This window comes from Fistularia commersonii, chromosome 17 (genome assembly GCF_037954325.1).
Source record: "Fistularia commersonii isolate RoL2024-O1a breed Wild chromosome 17, RoL_Fcom_v1.0, whole genome shotgun sequence".
Taxonomy (NCBI): Eukaryota; Metazoa; Chordata; class Actinopteri; order Syngnathiformes; family Fistulariidae; genus Fistularia; species Fistularia commersonii.
Window position 1 is genome coordinate 2,787,063 of NC_141300.1, and position 19,118 is coordinate 2,806,180.

The 19,118-nt window shown below is 38.6% G+C and overlaps 1 protein-coding gene across 1 annotated transcript; it reads right to left on the reverse strand.

Moving 5' to 3' along the window:
- Positions 1-308: 308 nt before the first annotated feature.
- On the reverse strand, positions 309-18,281 carry LOC147224766 (aminopeptidase N-like). The gene is made up of 20 exons (XM_086163429.1): positions 17,677-18,281; positions 15,293-15,435; positions 15,039-15,169; positions 14,682-14,802; positions 14,148-14,302; positions 13,009-13,101; positions 12,621-12,764; positions 12,400-12,465; positions 11,653-11,718; positions 11,399-11,544; positions 10,805-10,884; positions 10,443-10,576; positions 6,382-6,437; positions 6,064-6,211; positions 5,782-5,861; positions 5,015-5,125; positions 3,570-3,737; positions 3,356-3,496; positions 1,617-1,680; positions 309-803 (listed from the first exon to the last, which is right to left on the reverse strand). Exons 1-20 carry the CDS (start codon positions 18,273-18,275, stop codon positions 648-650), a joined length of 2,802 nt encoding a protein of 933 aa, XP_086019555.1. The 5' UTR covers positions 18,276-18,281; the 3' UTR covers positions 309-647.
- Positions 18,282-19,118: the final 837 nt, after the last annotated feature.

The window sequence follows — 19,118 nt, forward strand, 5'->3', positions numbered from 1 at the left end:
GCAGATATATGAGTTTTCACCACTGGACTAATGTGGCGGGACAGATGGAGGTCTGGGCCTCTCGCTGCTCCAGCTGATGGTCCTGCAACCTGACTCCAGGTAAGCAGTGGAAGATGAATGGATGGACGAATGGATGGATGGATGGATGGACAGTTGTTCTTTTTATTTGTGGTCATTTTCAACCGATCCATGTGATGATCCTTCAAGTGGGAATGGGTTGATCCATTCTCCTTTATTTGTCGGTTTGCACAATTTTCAGCATGGTTTTGTACGATTTGATCCGCAAAGTCTGGTCATATATTGTTTTGGAGGTACGGGTGAAATTGTGTCTCCCTCTGATTTGTTTTGTGTTATTCATCTTTTTGCTCTGTATATTTATCTGAACCTTTTCAACATTTTACTGTTTCATTAGATATTTGGTTGTCTGAGTACCATATGCATAAAAATGTCAACCTAAAATATAACCACTGTCTGTTTAATTCCTCCCCAAAAAATATTTATCATTTGACAGGTATATTGAATATAATATCTGTATTAGTGACATAAATTAAGCATATACATTCTGTTGATGTAACCACTGACTTCCTGGGTCCACAGGAAGGTCTGCCTCAGTTTTCAGTGGTAGAAACTGAAGCGATGGAGTTTGATCATATATTTTCATAAAAGGCTGATGTCTCAAGCCACTCCATTATGATCTCCTTGTTCTCACTGACCCACTGGATATTGACACGGGTTTGTTCAATTGCTTGTTCAATCGCCGCAACACCCCTGCCAAGTTTGTAATTTGATGCAAACTGCTCCAACTGTACAAAGACAACAAATAAAGGAAAAAGGACAGTTATGATGTGTTGAATTTTGAATAAACACCAGAGCTAAACATAGTGCAGATGTTTGACATTATTCAGTCAAATTGCAAATAGTATCTTTCTGTCAAGTAGTCATTTACAGTGCTTTTTGTGTGTGCTTGATAAAAATGAGATGTGGAAATGGATTTGGAGACTAAAACAAAAGTTGAAGGCTTCTGTTAAAGGCTTAACATTAGAAATATGTGCAAATCAAACAAATAAGACTGGCGTGGACTCAATGCAACTTCACATAGAGGTGTTCCGTGCACGTCCACCTGTGTCGCTGTGGTCAGATCATGCTAGAGTATATAAGCATAGAGTGTATAGACTATTGTAGACTATTATTATAGACACTTTATAGCCTTAACTTTGACACTTTATATTTTATTTGTATTTCTTATTCTCCCTCCTTCCTACTATTATCTATTATTGTTATGTTTTACTTGAAACTCTGGCACAGCAATTTCCTTCGGGATGAATAAAGTCGTTATTTTTAAGTTTATTTTTAAAGCTCATGTGATTTGATTTGATCTGATCCGATATGACTAATACTGAGTTGTCTTGAGGTTGAGGTTGAGGTATCTGACATGTCATTTACGAGCAATCTAAGCTTGGGATAAACAATGTTTGTTTGTCTTTGTGTTGCAACATCCATGCAACTAAGTTGGTCTTTAAATATTGCCGCTTATCAGATGTAAAACTGCTATTAGGGCAGAATGACATCACCAATATAGATGTTATCACTGTCAGATAAAACTATCTTCAAATTACCTCATCCAGTTCAAACGGTGTAGAGAACCTCCTTGTGACGCCTGCAACCAGTGCAGCTTCATCTCTGCAGATAAATAAAATGTCATCAGCGTGTTTTCAAAACATAACTGAAAACTATCAGGATTGCTCCTTGTAACACTAAAAACATAAAAACAGGAGAGTTAAACAAGAGAAAATCATGAGCAAAGATCAAATATGACAAACTGAATTCACAAGGAAAGAGAGAATAGGAATAACAACAGATTAAAGTTGTTTTTGTTTTTTATTCAAATGATTTGACAGCAAGTTATGGCTAAATCGAGGTTGCTATGAATCGATGGGATAGACTGAAAAAGAAAAAAAATAGATGCAGGATTTGCTTTAAAATAGATCTGGAAAAAGCACAGGATGGGGTGCTGAGAGAGGTACTATCGTACTGTATGAGGATGTCTGGAATGGCAGAAAAGTACACTGCTCAAAAAAATAAAGGGAACACTTAAAAAACACATCCTAGATCTAAATGAATGAAATATTCTTATGAAATACTTTGCTCTTTACACAGTTGAATGCACTGACAACAAAATCACACAAAAATGATCCATGGAAATCAATTGTATCAACCCATGGAGGTCCGGATTAGGAATCACACTCAAAATTAAAGTGTAAAAACAAACTCCAGGCTGATCCAACTTTGATGTAATGTCCTTAAAACAAGTCAAAATGAATCTGTGTTGCTTCCTGAGTGGACACTATGATTTCACACAAGTGTGATTGACTTGGAGTTACACCGTGTTGTTCAAGTGTTCCCTTTATTTTTTTGAGCAGTATATATTAGACTGGTGCAGGACAAGTGTGAGAGATGTGATACAGTGGTGATGCGTGCCATAGAGGAGTTCAATGTGGATGTGGAACTTCATCAAGGATCAACTTTGAGCCCTTTCTTGTTTTGCAGTAGTTACAGACAGAATGACAGATGATGTTTAACAGGAATCTCCATGAACTGTGAAGTTTGTTGATGACATTGTGAGAGCTCGAGAGGTGGTGCTGTGCCCTGCTGAGAAGTTGGAACGGTTAGGCTAAAGCAAGTGGAAATAGAGAAATAAATAGGTGAAGGATTTTGCGTATTTAGGGTCAACAATCTCAGAGCGATTGTGAATAAATTGGTGGAAGAATGCTGCTTTTCAAACTTCCAGGCAGGAGGCCTAGAGGAAGACCAAAGAGAAGATTTATGGATGAAAGTATAAGAACAAGAACAACTTTATTTATCCCGAACTGTTGTGCCAGAGTTTCAAGTAAAACATAATAAATAATACTAGGAAATTGTATAAACAGTTAAAAAAAAAAAAGAGGGGAGAATAAGAAATACAAATGAAACTATAAAGTGTCAAAGTCAAGGCTATAAAGTGTTTTAAGGTCTTAAGTACAAAGATTTGAAGATTCCCTGCGGCTGAAGGAAGAGGAATTAAAAAGTCTGATAGCTTGAGGTAGGAAAGACGAATAAGTCAGATGCAATAAAATACATTTAGTCTATTCTATGTAGCAACAAAATAGAACACGTTTCATGTTTGGTATAGCCTTTTAGGACTATCAACAAATGTATACTTTAGTAGCCACACAGACATCGTGTATCATCAATAAAGCACTACAGTTGTCAATATAACCTTTGACTTCTATCATGTTTACTGATCCCCAACAAGACAATCTCCACTAGGATTAAAATTCTATTTGAAAAAGTATATGAGTGGAATTTAAAACCCTACCCTTGTCTGACGTGCTCCCAATGAGCCCTAATAAAGTTCCAGGCCAGTGCCTGCCCAGCCACGTTCCTGGCAATGGAGATAATCGTCGATGTGACTTCCCCAAGTCGTACTTTGTCAGGGTCCAAAGTGTACTCAAGATATCTGCAAGATTAAGGCGCAAAGTAAATAAATATGACTCAAAAGGTATTTTTATACAGGGTGTTGGCTTAATCACCTGCTGAGAAGCCAGATCTTCTTAGTGCATGACAGGCCTTCCCGGAGTTGCTTTCGTTCCGATGATTCTTTTGTGGTCAAAAATTTGTCCCAGGCAAACTCCCATTCTTTCTCCCCTCCAGCCGCCAAGGCGTGGCAAAAGATCACTGACCGCAAGTTCGGAGGGATCCTAATTCAAAGAAACACAGGTCACTTCCTTATTTCAATTTTTTTTTGCATTTCCATCCGTCCATCCATCCATCTTCTGCTGCTTATCCTGCTATCCTGCACTCCTCCAGGGAGGGAAGAGGAAGGGTTCACCCTGGACTGGTCGCCAGTCATCCCAGGGCCACATGCATAAACAAACAACCATTCACTCACTCAATTTTCCCAATGTTTTCCCAAATAACCATCTTGACAAAGGATGACATAGACGATGGCACCATTCCGGAGCCAGGCCTGGTAGAGGTGCTCTTTGGTGAGCGCCTGGTGGCTTAGCCCATTGGTCGTAGCCCATAGGGATCAGTCAGACACAGCCGACCCACAGTAAACAACATGGTAAACCCAACTGATGCTTTTTTAGCGATGATGGGAAAACTAAGAGATCCCTATGAGCCTTTATCCATATCTGTCATGGTGGTTACAGAGTAGGGCAACTCTAAAAAGCAAGACTGGTTTGGGATTGGTTTGGCTGACATACCACTTCATTTTTGGGAGTACCTTTGCTCCAAGAGGAACAATGATGATTCCATTCAGGTTATTGAACAGCTGACTGGCTTCACTCTTGCAAGGAGGGTTCATGGGGGTTTGCTATTCCTTTATAAATGTGCATTGTACATTTGGAGATGGCATATGATCCTCCAGTGATCTGTGGGAGGTGTTACGGGACTATGGCATCACAGGGCCACTATTAGGATTCTTGTAGCACGATTCTATTTATCGTCTACGTGCATGGATCATCAATAGTCGTCATGCAAGACTGTGGTTACAGGCCTTTTGGAAATTGTCAGATTTCATAATGAGATGATTTCAAGGTTAAGTTTTCTTTTATTCTCATACTGCAAATAATATGACCAGACAGCCACTGCACATGGTCTGAGACTAAAAGAGTTAAATGTGCCTCACGGAATCAGTTCTCCCATGATCCTTCTGAGGAAAAATAAGTCGGATATAATGAATCTGACCCTTATCCCATAATGTCTGATGATGAGAATGTGCATGATGTTGCATTAAAAATGCAACAGCACACATTTTAACAAAGCAAAAGTTAAATTGTTTAATACTGACGGGATTTTGACAATGCTTTGTGTAAATTGACTAGGAAAAGATCTTAACTGAACTTAAACGGTTTTAACTTTTTTTTTTTTTCCAGTGTAACGAAGGGTGAAATATTGAAGGGGGTCAAAATACTTTTCGAATGTACCATTTGTGTTGTATGTGTGTGTGTGTGTGTGTGTGTGTCCATACCCTGTTGTGCCATTGCTATTCATCCAGTCAGCAAACATAGTAGAGGCCATCTTTATGCAATTTGGGCATCCATTGGAACAGGCTACATCTATGGAAGCGATCTGCAAGTACCTTGGAATTGAACATAATGCAACTTAAAGCAGGAGCTATTCATCAATAGCAAGCATAATGTTAATATGTTTTGTTGAAAACACAAGTAATTAACCCTTGAATTTATCAAATTGTCAAAACTATTGGTCTGAAAGGTTAAGTTCATAGCAGCAGTCTGTCATGGAGACGGGATAATGTCAAATATCATTAGAGTTGTGAATATTCATTGATACATTATCTATACTTCTTATCCAACAGTCAGGGTTGTGAAGGGTACGAGCCTATTCTAGTTGTCACTGGTCCAGATGCAGTTGATGAAAAAAACAAAATATTTTAACACAACCAAATGAAGAAGGCACTCGTTTTTGTTTTTTTTTTTACAGCCTGATCTGAAGTACGAGAATCAAGGATGTGTATTTCAAAGCCAAATGGATATTATACAAACATAAAATAGACATGCATTTTCACATACAACATCCTCTTGGATTTTAGAATTACACCTATCTCTGATTTATATGAGAGCTTCATTTATTCTGCTTTTGCGCTCCTTTACCGGACTGTGAGAATAAAAAGTGAAGTGTAAACATTTAAATGTGTATTAATGCTGAACCAAAAAATAATTCTCTGAGAAATGACATATTCCAAGAATAATGCATACAAAACATGTGTTATCTTACTGGCAGCTGGGCTCCGTGGAATTGCCAGTTTGGTTCATGAAGTCATTGAAATTGTCTCTGACCAGATTCCGGAGGAACATCTACTGAGACAAAAAAACTTTGTAACAGGACTCCCAAAACTAATGGTATCTGATGATCTTTTTCGAAACTAACACAAGCAGGCTATGCATTAATCAGGATAGTATAATTTTCTATTCCATGTATCCACAATACTTGGAAATGTAATTAAATAAAATCGGGTGACAACAATCCAAATTTCGAGGATGTTTTAATGAGACATGCCTGCATTGGTCCGAATAATTCAGAGCGGTCAAACATGAGGACAAAGTACTCCAGATTCCGGATCGCTGACTCCCAGGGCAGGTAAGCTTTCTCATGACGCAGGAACCATGTGAGGTTTAGAGCTAGTTTTACATCCACCAATTTGGCTCTTGGGAAAGGACAAATCAGGTTAGACACAATCCAGCAATATGAGCCTCTTCCCATGTTATGCATTTAAAAGAAATGTAAACATAAGTTGCAGTTTACAAAGAATATATTGCAAATGTAATTCAGAAATCCAGATTAATTTCCAAGTAAAATTCAAATGTTGCCTGTTACCTTGCCAAGTTAAATGCGTCATCAACAAGTTGACCTCTGTTCATCTCTGGGATTGACTAGAAAACAAGAGAAAGATGATGTAAATGTTCAAGTAAAACTGGAGAAAAATCAACCAAAAGAACCTCCCAGCTTTTATAATGACAGTTAACTTCTATATTGCCGAAAATCACGTCAACCATACTGCATATGCTTGTGTGGTGTATCGAATGTTGTCAAACTAATTTCACTGACTTTCAATGCTTGTTAGTCCTCTATCCTTAAAAACAGCTACAGAACCAATCAACTGGCAAAAAGAACTGCTCTGACATTCATTGCTGAGAGAGGATAAAATATATTTTCTCAAAAATGACTAACAGTACATTTATGTTCTGTAACACTATTGATTATAAAATGTTATTAACCATGAAAGCACCCCCATTAAGATAACAACCCCCCCTTACACCTAATTTCTGCAGATCATCTCTTCCACCTACACAACAAGCCACCATAACCTCAATCCACCAAAAAACCGAAGAAGCCTCTCAGATGAGGGGCGAAACATCTTAGTGAAGGTATTCAAGTCCGGTTGCAGAGACAAGAAGATTTTGACAAGGATGACTGAGAACCTGCACAGACAACTGGCTTAATCTTTTTTTTTCTCCAAAAATCTCCTCTTTGGTCTTCCTCTAGACATCCCTGCCTGGTGGTTCCAACACCAGCATGCTTCTAGTAATATATTCTCGATATCTCCTCCGGACACGTCCAAACTATCTTATTCTGGGTTCTCCGAGTTCTCCAAAACACCTAACGTGCTGGACCTCTGTGTCACGATGTGCTGGGGCGGACTCGAGCAGGGAACCACACTTCGGGACAGAGATGGGTGGAAAGCGCTTTTAATTGGTTGAAGTTGCAGACTGGACTGGACGGTTTGCAGACTGGCCGAGATGCAGACAGAACGGCAGAAGCTGGGCCTTAACAGTTCGGGTTGCAGACTGGACAAGACGAGTTGCAGACTGGACAAGACGAGTTGCAGACTGGACAGTTTGCAGACTGGCCGAGATGCAGACAGAACGGCAGAAGCTGGGCCTTAACAGTTCGGATTGCAGACTGGACTGGACGGATTGCAGACTGGACTGGACGGATTGCAGACTGGACTGGACGGATTGCAGACGGGACGACTTGCAGACGGGACGACTTGCAGACGGGACGACTTGCAGACGGGACGACTTGCAGACGGGACGACTTGCAGACGGGACGACTTGCAGACTGGACGAGACGACTTGCAGACTGGACGAGACGACTTGCAGACTGGACGAGACGACTTGCAGACTGGACGAGACGACTTGCAGACTGGACGAGACGACTTGCAGACTGAACGGCAGAGGCTGGGCCTCAACAGTATGGGTTGCGGGAGAGAACAGAGGTCACGCCGGCCGTCTGGGCCCGGCCATGACTCGGGAAGGGAACAGAGGTCACACCGGCCAACTGGGCCCGGCCGTGACTCGGGAAGGGAACAGAGGTCACGCCGGCCAACTGGGTTTCGGCCGTAACTCAGGAAGGGAAAGGAGGTCACACCTGGGGTCCGGTCATAGCAGGGGTGCGGTCCGGGTCGTGGCAGGGTCCCACAGTAATCCATGAAGACCACAATCCCCCGGCACCAGGCAGAGAGTGCCGCTGCCCTTTATAGGGATCTCGATTAGCGGCATCTGCTGCAGCTGGCGCAGATTACAACGGGGATCAGCTGTGAACCCTGACACTCTGGTTGATTCATTCCTGATCCTATCCATCTTTGTCATTCCCTGAACCATAAGAAACAAGAACTTGTACGTTGGAAATTGTGGAAAAAGTGTCAAGCGGATTGTACAAGATCGTAGTGACACCATCAATTTCTGAATTGTTGCCCAAAGGTACTTTAAATCCTTTTAATCCATCTTTATGTCTATCCTTGGAGCCTGACTGGTTTACTTGTGTTTCTCCCATTCGTGTGATATAATTTGTCCAGCTGTGCAGATATGCTTAACTGTTTGTCTCATACTTGAATGTGTTGTTAAAAAAAGCAAAAAAAGACTAGTTGTTTCTTTAAAAATCACAATGTATAACACAAATTTTAACCTAGATGCACCGCAATTGTTTTACGAGCACAATGCATGACATTGCGCTTGTTAACTGTGGCTTTTCACTGATGTTAACTTTTGCACGGTATGCTATGGTATATATATGGTAATAATGCCACATTGTATTGCTTTTGGGTGCAATTTCTGGTCCAAGGAAAACAAAGGGACTTATAATAGTCTACATAGCTTACCAAGGGAAAAAAAAAGAGGAAAGGAGTGGGAAAGTGATTGTGAACATAAACAACTTCCTAAGGATCCGCGGCTGTGCTCTCGTCGCTTCTCACCAGATGAATTTAGCGCATTTAGCCAAGCTAAGCTCCTGAAAGAGCTCATTGGTGGTGCTAGTCTTACATGGACGCTAAGGCTAAATGACATGCCTACAGATTTCTGTCACAAGCATATAATAGGGCCTCTGGAGCATGAGAAGTTTGCTCAAAGAAACGCCGCAGGCAGGAAACGCTGGATGCTTTCCCGCGAAGATTTCAACAACTGGCGACTGCAGAAGTAGCATCTTATGACGAAAGACCGGTATGATCACGGAGGAAGCTGATGGTGAGTCACCCGGTCAGTCACCACAGCGGTCCAAAAGTCAACAATGAACAGCCCATGATGAAGAAAGTGGAGCCATTTACCGCAGACGCTCCCTCTCTGTTAGCATAGCAATGCAGTTGCTGCACGCATACAAGCGACTTTTGCTGACTCTTGCCTCTTCACATCTTTATTCGTCTTCATTTTGAAGCTCATTTTAACTTTCGGCTGCAGTATTACCTTCCTTACTCATGTCTCTGTCAGTTTCAAATGGGAAGGGCTGCACACATCCCATATTTTTGTACCATATGGTAAAATGTGCAGGACCCAGCCCAAGTCAACCTTGTGACATCATCACCCAGACAGTGTTACATTACATTACATTAGTCATTTAGTAGACGCTTTTATCCAAAAATTGCAATTCAATAACCGCAAATCCAAAGAACCAGTAGTCGTTATTCAGAAGTCACCACTCTGCCTAATAAACATCGCAAATCCATATACATACATACATTCATTTCTTCGTTTTTTTTTTTTTTTTTTTTTTTTTGGGGGGGGGCTGTTGTGACTTAAAAGAGTGAAAAGTATTTTTTACAATTTTATACAAACTAAGATATGCTGAGAGATTTTATGTAGCTGGTACAAATATTGATCAATTAGGACAATAACATCTTGGTAACCGGGGATTCGTTTAAAAATCAGCACCAGTCACTTCATTTCTCAGGCATCTTCTCACTCTCCAAGATCCTGTTTAACAATGTAGTCAAAATCTCTACGGTCTTTTACAAATCTCTGTTAAATCATGTTCCGCAACAGTAATCTATTCAAGTCTTCACTCTTTAATTTTCCTCATTCTCGGTTCATCAAAATACTCTTCTCAACAGATAAATGGCACCTGTCAGTACATTTCCCTGTCCATCCCATCTTTATCGTGATGTTTCACCAAACTGTAAATCATCAGTCACAAACAAGGAATAAGATAAAGGTGCGCGCAGACACAATATTGGCACAATATTCTACGGACGCAAATACAGCATAAGGACCATGACCACCGACTGCTCCGTGGATCATCATCCTGATGGACAGGGGATGCAGTGCAGTGACAGAAAGCGATGTGCAATTATGCCGTCAAATTTGACAACCCCACAGCTTACAGTGTTGCCAAAATTTAATCTGAAAAACGGCATTAAAAAAAGGCCACTTTTTAGAAAACCACTTCAACAATAGTGACGCCATCAGCACTTTCCCAACTGCCAGGGCTCAATTGATTCATCTCATCTGATTAGATATTCCCTCTTCTTTTAGGGAAAGATGCAGTACCATAGGAGCAGCGAATTCATCCATGTTGTCACATTCAACAAGTTCTCTTTTAAACATAACAGATTCTCACATCATAACTTAATAAAGAAATGTTTCTATTAGTTAACTCATAGCACTTACATATAAGTCTGTATCCAGCTGAGTTTGGAGGCGTTTCCAGTTCTCCAAGTCATAATTGACTCTGTAGTATCCAGTGCGGTTGATATTTGCAAGAATCCACTCTCCCTTCTTGGAAATCAGTTCATCTTTTATAACTGTTTATAGAGTGAGTATTAGTTGATGCTAAGTAATACATGTGACTGTGGATCAATTATGTCTTTGTGTTATTCAAAATCAATCAGTTATGCAACACGATAAAATTCTGCTTGCAACATTATTAGCCCATTACAAATGTACAACCATAAGAGATTTTTTGATCAAATATTATGGCTTATATTTGCTTATATTAGCACAGACATTTATACATGATCATACTCATTTACCTTTGTTACTGGTTCGTAACCAAAATAGAGAGGGTGCAGATGTGTTTGACATATATCGGATTGGAACGTGCCACCAGAGACTAAACAGAAAGAAAAACAGTAAGACTCTACAGACAACAACAACAACAACAACAACAACAACAAAAACAACAATAATAATAATAATAATAATAATAATAATGATAATGTGAAAATAATAATAATAATTATTATTATTATTGTTATCATTATTATTATTATTATTATTAGTAGTAGTAGTAGTAGTAATAGTATTAGTATTATTATGAAGTTGCTGATGATAATAATAATAATAATTATTATTATTGTTATTATTGTTATTATTATTAATAATAATATTAATGTGAAAACAATAATAATTATTCTTATTATTATTATTCTTATTGTTATTATTATTATCATCATTATTATCATTATTATTGTTATTATTATGCATCCGTAGTAGTAGTACTACTCCTAAAATTATTGTTATTATTACCATTAACATAATTGTTAAAAAGTGGATTCAAAGACACACTTTGCAGTATACTCATGTGTAGAATCAGCAGAATTTTTAGAAAGATGTTATGTACTTACTCAGTATTTGCGGTGTAATTGTACATGAAGTGCCTCTGGTAGACCTCTCCATTTTCAGTGTTTATGTTAATGACAGGATATCCAATCTGATTGGTCCAAGTGTCCATTACTGTAGCAACTTCAGTGTAACTATCCTCATTTACTGCCTGCAATAATGTTGAGATGTCACTGAACATCCTAAAATTTGCTACTGGCACATAAGTAAAGTCGATATATATAGAGGGAGTAGTAAAGTTATAATTGTATAAAAATACCTCTTGCATTTGTTCCCAGAGATCTGATTGGTTAGCATTTCCATATTGAAAGGCCCTGAGGTACATCTGAAATACAACAGGACAAGAACGATCATTCAGGGTTTTATAGTTAAAGACAATAATTTCTAATGCAACTCGAAACTGCATTTATCAGCACCTTTTCGAGACAGAACATGCCTGTTTTTCATGATATTTTGTAAGTAAAGAAAGCGCTCCTTGATATATTTTTAGGTAGGGGGTAAATGACAAATAAAAACCAAGAATATATATTAGTAAATATACTTGTATTTACCTCATCTATAATTTACACATCTTTATTAATTTTTTTGATATTGATTCTTATTTGACTTTATTTGACAAAGCCTGATTGGAAAACTTTGAACAGACCATTGTTAGATTGATTGGGGATCACTCTCTCGGGAATGTTCGAGAGGGGTCTGTAGAAGTATAGAAATATGTCAACATCGAGTAACAAAGAGGTCTGAAGCCAACCTGATTTTTTTTCTATTTTTGAAAAGCCTGATGTAACTCATGCCTGAAAGGGTGGCAGATTAATTACCAAACCAGGAAACATTCTTGCTGTAAGGCAGAAGTGCTTACAATTGCACAACTATGTCAAAACGAGTGGAATCTAAACCTTTTTTAAAATCTGGCTTCAGGTTAAAGACACTATTTTTTATCTGGCTATCACAGTTCACATGTATGAACGGATATGTGACCTCATTACTGAAGGTTTGTCTCACTTACTTGGATTCCTTTGTGGAAAATGCTTTCTCCCTCAGAATCCGCCAACATTCTCAGCACCATCGCCCCCTGTAACGTGGAAACCAAATACATCTTTATGTTTCTTCTTCTTCAGCAATCATATAGGTGACTTGCAAGTTCAACACAGCCAAGTAAATAGTAAACACAATAGTTAAGTCTTGGTTCCATGATTTTTTTTTCTCCCCTTTTTTTTAAATATCTACCTTATAGTAGGTTATAGGGTCGTACAACGTGGTGATTTGATTGGTGGTCTGGATATCTCCGGGTGAAACAGTGAGGGGATGGACGCAGCTCAAGGCATCCATCCCGAACACCCTATGGAGGTCCCTCGTGACAAATAAGTTTTTCTAAGGAACAGAGATGCAATGACAAATAGCATATTTTAATTAAAAAAAAAGAGTTCTGAAATCATAAAGATATATTGTACTGCTACCCCTGATGAAATGTATTTAAAAACCAAGTAAGTGGGCACATGGTATAAAAATAACTGGAGTGATAACAGAAGAGTTTAGTTTAATTATTATTAAAATTCGTATCATTTTGCATGATGACTGAATTAACCGAAACGTAATCTGTTATTTATGGACTTACCTGATCTAGTACCAGGTAGGCCATGTAGGTAGCAAAACCCTCTTTCAGCCACAGCTCATTCCACCATTTCATAGTCACCAGACTTCCAAACCACTGCAGAAAAATAAGGAGGCATTCACGAGCATTAACATTCCCTTAATAAGGACTGAAACGTCACTGCTGTAAAATTATGTTTTTAATTACAGAAGAAACACATTAAGAAAATGAACCCATTCTATTACGCTTTCGTTTGCGACGCAGAACGTTTTTCAATGCAGACATAAGACATCAGATTACAACAGTGCGGTGGATGAGACGGATAATTACGGTGCTGGTTGAAGGAAATTCAGATATAAATAAACTTCCAGGAGGAAATAAGTAATATGAACTGGTTCCAAGAAAAACAATACCAAAAGAATCTCAGAGCTGTATAACGATGAAAGGGAAGTACAGTAGGTCATGTTAAAAAAGCCATACCGGTAAATGTAGTTTCTGCACTCGTCTATTGGGCAAATGACGGGAAAATAAACTAGATTTTGAAGTTTAACCTCATGTAAATTGACTCATTAATTTTAGAAAAATTAAATTTCTTTTTTCTTATACCAGTATTAAAAAAAAACATTAATTAATTACTTCTTCTTCTTCGCTTTTTGGCTTTTCCCTTCAGGGGTCGCCATAGTGAATCAACTTTCTCCACCAAAACATAATGCAGCTCCCTCTGGCCTTCTCTATACTTCTCTATTAGCATTCTAAAAGTAAATATTGCATCTGTAGTACTCTTTCTACGCATGAAGCCATACTGCTGTTCACAAATGCTGACTTCTGCTCACAGTCTAGTTTCCACAACTCTTTCCCATAACTTCACCGTATGGCTCATCAACTTTATCCCTCTATAGCTGCCACAATTCTGAATATCCCCCTTATTCTTAAAAATAGGCACCATCACACTTTGTCTCCATTCCTTAGGCATCTTCTCACTCTCTAAGATCCTGTGGAATAATAGTCAGAAACTCAACCGCAGCCTCTCCTCCACACTTCCACACCTCCACAGGTATATCACCAGGACCAACTGCCTTTCCACTCTTCAAATACCATTAATCAATTACAAAAGCTCTAATTAACCAGACTAAATCGAAATTGTAAATCGAGTCCCCACAAACCTGCTGCGCAAGTTCATGTGCGACCAAATATTTGATGTCTTCCCGTTGCAACTGTGATGAAACTCCTTCTTCATACAGCAGCGCTTCCTCCTTGTATGTGATCAGTCCCCAGCTCGCTACTGCTTCAGCTAATAAGTCTGGTAAGGCAACTTGATCTAGATAGGATTGATAATACATATTATAATACATATTAATACATATAATAATACATTAAATACATATTACACAAATACATATTAATACATATATATATATACATACACATGAGATTGACTGTCTGGATCTTAAATATCCAATATCATTATATTACATGATTATATTATTTATCTATAAACAATATTCTCATATTATTCATCTGTGATTTCTATCATTTATTTTGAAATTAGAAAAAAAAATGCTCTCATTCAGAAAATGTACCTATGCTGCCAGCATAAAATGGGTAATGCCACTGTGATAGAAAATGTTAAGTGAAAAAATTTCAAACAATGATGTTGCATTTTCCTCAGAAATGTTTATCAGCGAGATGAAACTTACCCAGCTTGTTCAGTGGATATTTTATTTCAAGTATTTTCTCGTAGAAGGAGAGAATGTCTTCAGTAACAGTGGCTGCATACTGAGTGTATCCTGCATCCAAAGCATGTTGGCGTGCAAATATCTGGGTGAAAAAAAGCATATTTTCACTCAATGTACTTATCATTAAACATCCATCCATCCATCCATTTTTCAAAACATTTTCAAAAAACTGTTTATGACCTTAAAATATGAATTTGTGTGATAGAACATAATTTAAAGAGATCAAATGTATTGTTAGTCATTAAAACTATATTGAATAATTTCTTATAGCATTGCCATGTTTACATGTATAGTGACTTTCAACATTGTTACACGTACCTGAAAAGTCTTCCTTTTTGTGGATTTGACTGATGGGATCTCAGAAACCATGAAGGCAAACAAGTATGAGGACATCTTGGGTGTTCGATAGAAACGAGTGTATTTCCAGCCATTCTCCAAGCCATAAGATTCTGAGTGGGTAACAAGACGTATAATTTTCATTTGGCTAAAACTGCCATTTGGTTAGAACTGAAATGAGCTGAATTTTACAAGTTTGTACAAGAGTTAAACAAGTATGGTTAACATTTACTTACCCTGTATATCTGCATTTCCAATAGCATTAAAATTCTTCCTGTGAATAATAGTCACATTAAACACAGCCTTCATTTGTGGCTCGTCAAAACAAGGGAATACACTCCGGGCGTTTGTTGGCTCCAGGCTGGTAGCAGCGAGTGTCCTGTGAAATCACACAAAAATAGGTGACGTTTTATTGTTACAGACACAAACAACTCAAGAGGATAGTCACAAGTTTTAATATCTTCAATGAAATACTAATCGTTTTGTCTCCACAGAGACCAGATTAAATGCTTTAGGAAAGAGTTTCTGTTAACAACTGACAAAAATAGTTCATAAAGTGATGTGGTTTGATAAATTTGGGTCAAAAAAGCATGATATCCTCTGAAATGTATATTAAATACTATTGATTGAGTATTCATATTCAGATTCAGCAAAAGGTGAAATAAACTACCAACCCACTTCATTTTTCTGTCAAGAAATATAAAGCCACTTAATTGAGGTCAGTGCTGACATAGATCTGCCATGAAACACACATCAACATATATGTCAAATAGTAAATAGCCCTCCAAAATCAAAAAATGAAAATTATGATTACATACTGATTTAAAAGTGAAGATTGACATTATTTCTATCTGAGTTTAGCATGTGAGTTTTCACACACTAAATAAACATAAAGTCAGCATGAAATAGTAATACACTTATAATATACTTATACTAATACATATATTGTCAGGAGCATTTTATTATCTCAACTTGAGTGTGTAATTATTCAGTGATAGCTCAGTTTGTGAATACACTAAAATGGTCACAGGTGTTGTTAAATGCTGTTTGAGCATAAAACAAAATTGGATATTTCTTGTCGATATCTTCTTCTGCTTCTTCTCCTTTCGGCTTTGCCTTTACCTGAAATCCTCCAACTTCTTGATCTCCACTCCCTGTGGAGTGTGTTCTCATTCACACATATATATTCTTTGTCTAGCTGCGACAAACTTTCATTCCTCTCCTCTCCTAGTTGCCGCAATTCTGCACATCCCCCTTATTCACAAAAACGGGCACCATCAAACTTCGTGTCCATTCTTCAGGCATCTTCTCACTCTCTAAGATCCTGTTGAATAATCTTGTCAGAAGATTACAACAGCCTCTCCTAGACACTTCCACACCTCCACAGGTATATCATCAGGACCAACTGCTTTTCCACTCTTCATCCTCTTCAATGCCTGCCTCACTTCACTTTTACTAATTTGTGCTACTTTGTGGTCCGCAATAGTCCCCTCTTCTACCCTTGCCTCTCTTTCATTTTCCACATTCATCAGCTCTTCAAAGTTCTCTTTCCATCCACCCATCACTCTTCTATCATCTGACAATGCATTTCCCTCTCTGTCCTTAATCACCCGGACCTGTTGCACATCCTTTCCATCGTTATTTCTCTGTTTCCCCACCTTGTATAGATCTTTCACTCCCTCCTTACTGTCCAACCGAGCATACAAGTCATCACACGACCTTTGTTTTGCCTTTGCCACCTCTATCTTTACCTTATGTTGTATCTCCCTGTACTCCTGCCTGCTCTCTTCAGTTCTCTCAGTATCCCACTTCCTTTTAACTAACCGCTTTCTCTGTATATACTCCTGCACTTCCTCATTACACCACCAAGTCTTCTTGTCTACTTTCCTTCCTGATGACACACCAAGTACTCTCCTACCTGTCTCTCTGAGCTGTTGTTGTCCAATCATCTGGAAGCTCACCCTCTTTCAGGTCTCTTTTAGGTCACCTCGTTTATACGAGATGTAGTCTACCTGCATGCTCCTACCTCCTCTCTTATAAGTTACCCTATGTTCCTGTCTTTCTGAAAAAAAAAAGGGTTCACTCCAGCCATTTGCATTGTTTTTGTAAAATCTACCACCATCTTATTGCTTAAATTCATTCATGTACTATATTTTTTTCTTTTTCTTCCTTCAAAAAAGTATTTCTTCTCTTTAGTTTTCATTCTTTTCTTCATTTTTTTCTCTACTGTTCTCCATATATTTGCTTTTTTTCTCATCTCTTCCTTTTTCTTTTTTGTTCTTTTATTTTCCCACAATTTACATGTTCAGCACATCTTGAATCAGCCATGTCAGTTTAAGCACATTCAGTTTAAGCTTGCGGTCATCACAATTCACTAAAATGTAATGTCATAATTATTTATCATCAAATCTTTACCATTTGAAAAGATATCTTGAAAGTAAATCAACTATCTGCTGTTAATGTTATGACATTGGTAATGTTATCCTATCTATTTATTAAGTTATTTAGCTCAGACTTACATGCTACAATATATTGGCAAAGCTTTGGTTAGTAACAGCATTATTCGAGACTAAAATTAGAGCACCTCTAAAAAACACTGTTATTTTAAATCCCAACTTACCTCTCATGGTTTCCCCCTCCATCCTCTGGGAGGCCCTCACTATATCTGCTGATGTACAGACCCTGAATGTTGTCAGACATTTGCCCGCTGAAAACCAAAAACAAACTATAGTTCCCTCCTGCTTCCAAAAAATCCCTCAGCTCAATTTCCAAAAAATCAGCCTTGGACTCATGAGGTCTCACACTGATGATGTTGATGAGCTCATATGTATCCCTGTTCTTCACCACTGAACTAAACAGGTCCAGTTTCCTACTATGTAGGTAGATGCTCCTTGTCCTCTGCACACAATGAAAGTGTATGGTGGTGTTTCCAGTGAAGAGCATGGTCTGGTTGAAGGACGTGTCATTCATCTGCATCCCTGGATCATAAAGGTGAGGCTGAAGAAAGACCCGGTAGCTGTCGGGTATGAGGGTCCACGGCAGCCGCATATCTGGTGGTGGTCCCACAGTCGTGGAAGGATCCGTCGGACGGTACGTCGGGTCCAGCAGAGCGATCTCACTGTTGAACAAAATCGTCACGGTGATGATGCTACCAATGACAGACACCGTCAAGGCGGTGAAAGCAATGGCAAAGAACTTCGAGCTGAAAGACTTGGACATGGTGGTCCCGTTGTGTTATGACTGAGATCTACTTTTGGTCCCGAGAATGATCTCTCCTGGCACCACTTCCTCACTAACTGGGCTTGGCTCTCTATTACCGCTCAGATAAACATTAACTTTTAGAGGGAGCAAAGAGTAACCTCTGGAAGTGATTGCTCGAAGCGTGCCAACACTCAATGAAGGATTATCACAAACTTTACATGAACATTTGTTCACATATTGGTGTATGCTAAACTAATTTAGCTGCTGCACAAGGATTCACAAGAACTTGTATGAGGGATTATATCTCTCTGGTAGTGGCTTCCCTGCACTGGCAGAGTACAATTTCAAAATCCCTCACCTATATGGCCTAAAAGGGTTGGGGGGCATCTGAGAACTCTCAGAACCCGACCGCCCAGTCACATCTCTACGCTCCCTGGATGCAGGGATACTTTTGGTCCTCGGCGTTTCTAAAAGCAGAAATGTGAGCATTAAATTACCAAGTGCTTTTGTGGAACTAATTCCCAATCTTGATCCTGTGGGTGGATGTTGTTTACTCAAAAAACGTGATGTGAAGATAATGAAGAGTCTGCTGACACCATTTTCATTGCATAATTACATTTTATTAAAAAAAAAGGACAGCATCAAACAGACATCAAGATTCAAAGTGTTTATTGTCATATGTTTCCCTATACAATGAAATGTTTACTTTGTTTTCTGTTGTGACAATAAATAGGTAGTGTAAACATTACTATGAGTATGAATAGTGTTGGATATGCAAGTAAAACACTGAGTACACCTTGGTGTGCAAGGTGCAGGTCTAAGGATGTGTGTAGTTTAAATAATAGTAGTTCCATGTGCAGT

What these genes read in the sequence shown, in the direction of transcription:
- LOC147224766 (XM_086163429.1), bottom strand. Translation starts at nt 18,275, where the DNA reads ATGTCCAAGTCTTTCAGCTCGAAGTTCTTTGCCATTGCTTTCACCGCC. An exon ending in GGAGGGGGAAACCATGAGAG is followed by an intron (nt 15,436 to 17,676) that starts GTAAGTTGGGAT and finishes GTGATTTCACAG; the next exon opens with GACACTCGCTGCTACCAGCC. An exon ending in ACCCTATAACCTACTATAAG is followed by an intron (nt 12,466 to 12,620) that starts GTAGATATTTAA and finishes TCCACGTTACAG; the next exon opens with GGGGCGATGGTGCTGAGAAT.